At 42.5% G+C, this 6,000-nt stretch overlaps 1 protein-coding gene across 1 annotated transcript in view; it reads left to right on the top strand.

The window, feature by feature from the left end:
• The window catches only part of LOC110504656 (PH and SEC7 domain-containing protein 2), a 70,422-nt gene that overhangs the window by 57,171 nt on the left and 7,251 nt on the right, over nucleotides 1-6,000 (top strand). The window contains exons 13-14 of the mRNA XM_036969942.1: nucleotides 1,676-1,820; nucleotides 1,908-2,051. Coding sequence (XP_036825837.1) covers nucleotides 1,676-1,820; nucleotides 1,908-2,051 — 289 coding nt within the window. The remainder of the gene's footprint in view (nucleotides 1-1,675; nucleotides 1,821-1,907; nucleotides 2,052-6,000) is intronic.

Genomic DNA, 6,000 nt, shown 5'->3' with positions numbered 1-6,000 from the left:
TCCCTCCCTCCCTCCCTCCCTCCCTCCCTCCCTCCCTCCCTCTCTTTCTCTCATTCTCTCTCTCTCTCTCTCTCTCTCTCTCCTGCTCTCTCTTCCTCTCTCTCTATCTATCTCTCTCTCTCTCCTGCTCTCTCTTCCTCTCTCTCTCTCTCTCTCTCTCTCTCTGTCTCTCTCTCTCTCTCTCTCCTGTTCTCCCTCCCTCTCTCTCTCTTTCCTGCTCTCTCTTCCTCTTCCTCTCTCTCTCCCTCTCTCCTGCTCTCGCTTCCTCTCTCTCTCTCTCTCTCTCCTGCTCTCCCTCCCTCTTCCTCTCTCTCTCTCTCTCCCCTGCTCTCTCTTCCTCTTCCTCTCTCTCTCTCCCTCTCTCTCCTGCTCTCTCTCTCTCCCTCTCTCTCCTGCTCTCTCTCTCCCTCTCTCCTGCTCTCTCTTCCTCTCCTGCTCTCTCTCTCTCCTGCTCTCTCTTCCTCTTCCTCTCTCCCTCTCTCTCCTGCTCTCTCTCTCCCTCTCTCTCATGCTCTCTCTTCCTCTCCTGCTCTCTCTCTCTCCTGCTCTCTCTTCTTCTTCCTCTCTCTCTCTCCCTCTCTCTCCTGCTCTCTCTTCCTCTCCTGCTCTCTCACTCTTGCTCTCTCTTCCTCTTCCTCTCTCTCCCTCTCTCTCCTGCTCTCTCTTCCTCTCCTGCTCTCTCTCTCTCTCTCTCCTGCTCTCCCTCTCTCCCTCCCTCCCTCTCTCTCTCTCGCTCTCTCTCTCTCTCTCTCTCCTGTTCTCCCTTCCTCTCTCTCTCTCCCTCCCTCTTCCTCTCTCTCTCTCTCTTTCCTGCTCTCTTTTCCTCTTCCTCTCTCTCTCCCTCTCTCTCCTGCTCTCTCTTCCTCTCCTGCTCTCTCTCTCCTGCTCTCTCTTCCTCTTCCTCTCTCTCTCTCCCTCTCTCTCCTGCTCTCTCTTCCTCTCCTGCTCTCTCTCTCTCCTGCTCTCTCTTCCTCTTCCTCTCTCACTCTCTCTCCTGCTCTCTCTCTCTCCTGCTCTCTCTTCCTCTTTCTCCCTCTCTCTCCTGCTCTCTCTTCCTCTCCTGCTCTCTCGTCCTCTCCCTCTCTCTCTCCCTCTCTCTCCTGCTCTCTCTTCCTCTCCTGCTCTCTCTCTCTCTCTCTCTCTCTCTCTCCTGCTCTCCCACTCTCTCTCCCTCCCTCCCCCTCCCCCTCTCTCTCTCTCTCTCTCTCTCTCTCGCTCTCTCTCCTGCTCTCCCTCCCTCTCCCTCCCTCTCTCTCTCTCTCGCTCTCTCTCTCTCTCTTGCTCTCCCTTCCTCTCCCTCCCTCTCCCTCTCTCTCTCTCTCTCCCCTACTCTCTCTTCCTCTTCTCTCTCTCTCTCTCTCTCTCTCCCTCTCTCTCTCTCTCTCCCCTGCTCTCTCTTCCTCTTCTCTCTCTCTCTCTCTCTCTCTCCTGCTCTCCCTCCCTCTCTCTCTCTCTATCTCTCTCTCTCTCTCTCCCCTGCTCTCTCTTCCTCTTCTCTCTCTCTCTCTCTCTCTCTCTCCCGCTCTCCCTCCCTCTCTCTCTCTCTCTCTCTCTCTCCCCTGCTCTCTCTTCCTCTTCTCTCTCTCTCTCTCTCTCCTGCTCTCCCTCCCTCTCTCTCTCTCTCTCTCTCTCCTGCTCTCCCTCCCTCTCCCTCTCTCTCTCTCTCTCTCTGTAGGAGTGAGGAGGAGATGATGTCGTGGATATTTCGTATTAACCTGGTAGCAGCTCTGTTCTCTGCCCCGGCCTTCCCTGCTGCCATCGGCTCCATGAAGACGTTCAGTAGACCTCTACTGCCCTCCTCCTCTACCCGGCTAAACCAGGTACACACACAGCTACAAATATAGCATAGTTTGATAGTGCACCCTAGATTGATTGTGGTATTTGATGGGTTGCTGTGATTGGTGCAGGAGGAGCAGCTGCAGTTTCACGAGGGGAAGTTGAAGCAGATGAGTATGGAGGTGGAGGAACACAGGAAGAGTCCGCCCTCACCTTCTCCCAAGAGCAGAGAGTGGGAGGAGTACCGAATCAAAGAGCACTACCTCATATATGAGGTAAGAGACAAAGCAGATAGGCAGGCAGGCAGGCAGGCAGGCAGGAGGCAGGCTAGATAGATAGATAGATAGATAGATAGATAGATAGATAGATAGATAGATAGATAGATAGATAGATAGATAGATAGATAGATAGATAGATAGATAGATAGATAGATAGATAGATAGATAGATAGATAGATAGATAGATAGATAGATAGATAGATAGATAGATAGATAGATAGATATACAGCACCAGTCAAAAGTTTGGACACACCTACTCAATCCAGGTTTTTCTTTACTTTGACTATTTTCTACATTGTACAGGAATAGTGAAGACATCAAAACTATGAAATAACACATATTGACTCATGTAGTAACCAAAAAAGTGTTAAACCAATCAAAATATATTTATATTTTAGATTGTTCAAAGTAACCACCCTTTGCCTTGTTGACAGCTTTGCAAACTCTAGGCATTATCTCAACCAGCTTCATGAGGTTGTCACCTGGAATGCATTTCAATGAACAGGTGTGTCTTGTTAAAGTGAATTTGTGTAATTTCTTTCCTTCTTAATTAGTTTGAGCCAATCAGTTGTGTTGTGACAAGGTAGGGGTGGTATACAGAAGATAGCCCTATTTGGTAAAAGTAACAGTCCATCATTACTTTAAGACATGAAGGTCAGTCAATATAAAACATTTCAAGACTTTTAAAGTTTTTTCAAGTGCAGTCACAAAAACCATCAAGCGATATGATGAAACTGACTCTCATGAGGACCGCCACAGGAAAGGAAAACCCAGAGTCACCTCTGAATGAGGATAAGTTCATTAGAGTTACAAGCCTCAGAAATTGCAACCCAAATGAATGCTTCACAGAGTTCAAGTAACAGACACATCTCAACATCAACTGTTCAGAGGAGACTGTGTGAATCAGGCCTTCATGGTCAAATTGCTGCAAAGAAACCACTACTAAAGGACACTAATAATAAGAAGAGATTTGCTTGGGCCAAGAAACACGATCAATGGACATTAGACCGGTGGATATCTGTTATTTGGTCTGATGCGTCCAAATTTGAGATTTTTGGTTCCAACCGCCATGTCTTTGTGAGACTCAAGAGTAGGTGAACGGATGATCTCCACATGTGTGGTTCCCCCTGTGAAGCATGGAGGAGGAGATGTGATGGTGTGTGGGTGCTTTGCTGGTGGCACTGTCTGTGATTTGTTTAGAATTCAAGGCACTCTTAACCAGCATGGCTACCACAGCATTTTGTAGCAATACGCCATCCCATCTGGGGGCGGCAGGTAGCCTAGTGGTTAGAGCGTTGGACTTGTAACCCGAAAGGTTGCAAGATCGCAATACCCGAGCTGACATGGTAAAACAATAACTGTCACTCTGCCCCTGAACAAGGCAGTTAATCCACTGTTCCTAGGCTGTCATTGGAAATAAGAATTTGTTCTTAACTGACTTGCCTAGTTAAATAAAAGAAAAATAAAAAATCTGGTTTGCGCTTCGTGGGAATATCATTGTTTTTCAACAGGACAAAGACCCAACACACCTCCAGGCTGTGTAAGGCCTATTTGACCAAGAAGGAGAGTGATGGAGTGTTGCATCAGATGACCTGGCCTCCACAATCACCTGACCTCAACCCAATTGAGATGATTTGGGATGAGTTGGACCGCAGATTGAAGGAAAAGCAGCCAACAAGTGTTCAGCATATGTGGGAACTCCTTCAAGACTGTTGGAAAAGCATTCCAGGTGAAGCTGGTTGAGAGAATGCCAAGAGTGTGCAAAGCTGTCATCAAGGCAAAGGGTGTCTACTTTGAAGAATCCAAAATATAAAATATGTTTTGATTTGTTTAAAAATAATTTTGTTATTTCAGTACATGATTCCATGTGTTATTTCATAGTTTTGATGTCTTCACTATTATTCTATAATGTATAAAATAGTAAAAATAAAGAAAATCCCTTGAATGATTGTAGGTGTGTCAAAACATTTGACCTGGTACTCTGTATATTTATATTTTTTCAGATATTTTCCTTCATTATTTTCCCCTAACCCTAGCAACCCTCCCCTAATTGGGGTAAACGAATGGATAACAACACTTAGGCTTCTACATAATATAGTCCCATCCTTCAGCTAACCTCAACCCTTCCCAGTTACTGTATCTCAGAAGACCATCCAGTTTTGATTTCTATTTGCCATATATATTTTTTACATTTGCTGTGATGTTTCACAAAAGTTCTGAACCTTTCTATTCTCATAGTTTCTACAGATTGTAAATGATAGATAAACATTTTTGCTAAAAGTATTATTGTATTATAGATTGATTCACATTGACTTTTCAAATCACCCAGCAGTGCTATTTGCAGAGTTAGATCCAGGTAAATGTTGCAATCCTTCAGCCATTCCTAAACCTGCGACCGAAAACAAGCTACATATGGACACTACCAAAACAAAGAATCTAAGGATTCTATCTCTTCGCAGCAAAATCTACAGAGCTGGGATGGTTGTATCCTCCATACATATAACATTCTATTGGTTGCAAGAATTTTGTATAAGCATTTAAATAGAAACATTTTAAGTTTTAAATCCGCCATTGTTTTGTGTATGAGTTCATAAACCATGTGCCATGAAATCGGTACATCGAAAATCTCTTCCCAACTCTTTTGCTATCTATATGGCACAGCTGTCAGTTTTTTGGACCTTAAATGAAACTGGTATACTTTTTCATCACAATTTTTTTAAACCAATTTTGGTCTTTAATGCAGGGCAGACAGACAAGTTCCTTACTTTGCCTCTTCCATTTTTGCGGTAATGTTGTAGTTAATTTGGTTGTAATTTTGGGTAGAGCAGACGTTTCCATATATTTTTGATAGCTGCATGTGTGACCTAACTCCACCAGTCCTATTTATGATATAATTTACAAAGATGATATCCTTGTTAAGCATTTTTTACCCAAATAATGTTTTTTTTATCAATTGGAATATTTGAGTTTAACCACAATATTTGTTGTATTATTTGTTCTGTCTTTTCTGGTGGATTAAACTGAAATTGCAACCAACTTTCTATGGCTTGTTTTAAAAATAACTATATTTTGGAGATTTCGTTTTCAAATAACCGAAAGTGAGAGGTTCTAATCTGAATAAAGAGAAAAAGGCCATTCTTGATCAAGGGACATTTTTACTAATCTGCTAGAGAACCCGTTTGGATTTAAGTATAACTTTTGTATGACTGAAGCCTTTAGTGAGGTCTAATGCTTTATGATCTAATAATTTCTGCCCTCTGAACTCATATTCATCATATAAACAAGCCCTTTTCATTTTGTCTGGCTTGCCGTTCCAAATTAAATTGAATATTTTTTGCTCATATAATTTAAAAAGCAGGTCGCTAGGTGTAGACAAGGCCATAAGCAAATAAGTAAACTGGGATATGACTAAAGAGTTAATCAGGTTGATTTTTCCACAAAAATACAGGTATTTTCCTTTCCATGGTAGCAAGATCGTATTTATTGCTTACATTCTATTATAATGTATCGTAGGGAGATCTTTTCTTTCTTTCAGGATATGAATACTGAGTATGTCCACATCCCCGTCAGACCATTTTAATGGTTAACTAGACAGTAATGCAAAAGTAAAAAAATTATTGTGATTCATAATATAGTACACTTATCATAATTTGGTTTTAATCCAGAGAGGTTAGAAAAAGTATCTAGATCCTCTATGAGGCTGTGTGGGGATTCTAATTGTGGTTTTAAACGAAAACATGAATCATCAGCGTACAATGACACCTTTTTTTAAGCCCTAGATTTCTAGCACTTTATATTATTGTTAGATCTGATTTTAATAGCATTTCTATGGCCGTAATAAATAGATATCCCGATAGCGGACAAGCTTGTTTTACTTGAGATTCTCCTAAATTGAAATATTCCAGGCATTTATAAATGAATCAAATTAGTCATACTTTGTCAAAAG

This window comes from Oncorhynchus mykiss, chromosome 31 (genome assembly GCF_013265735.2).
Source record: "Oncorhynchus mykiss isolate Arlee chromosome 31, USDA_OmykA_1.1, whole genome shotgun sequence".
In the NCBI taxonomy this organism is placed as follows: Eukaryota; Metazoa; Chordata; class Actinopteri; order Salmoniformes; family Salmonidae; genus Oncorhynchus; species Oncorhynchus mykiss.
This window is presented reverse-complemented; position numbering and strand designations above follow the sequence as displayed.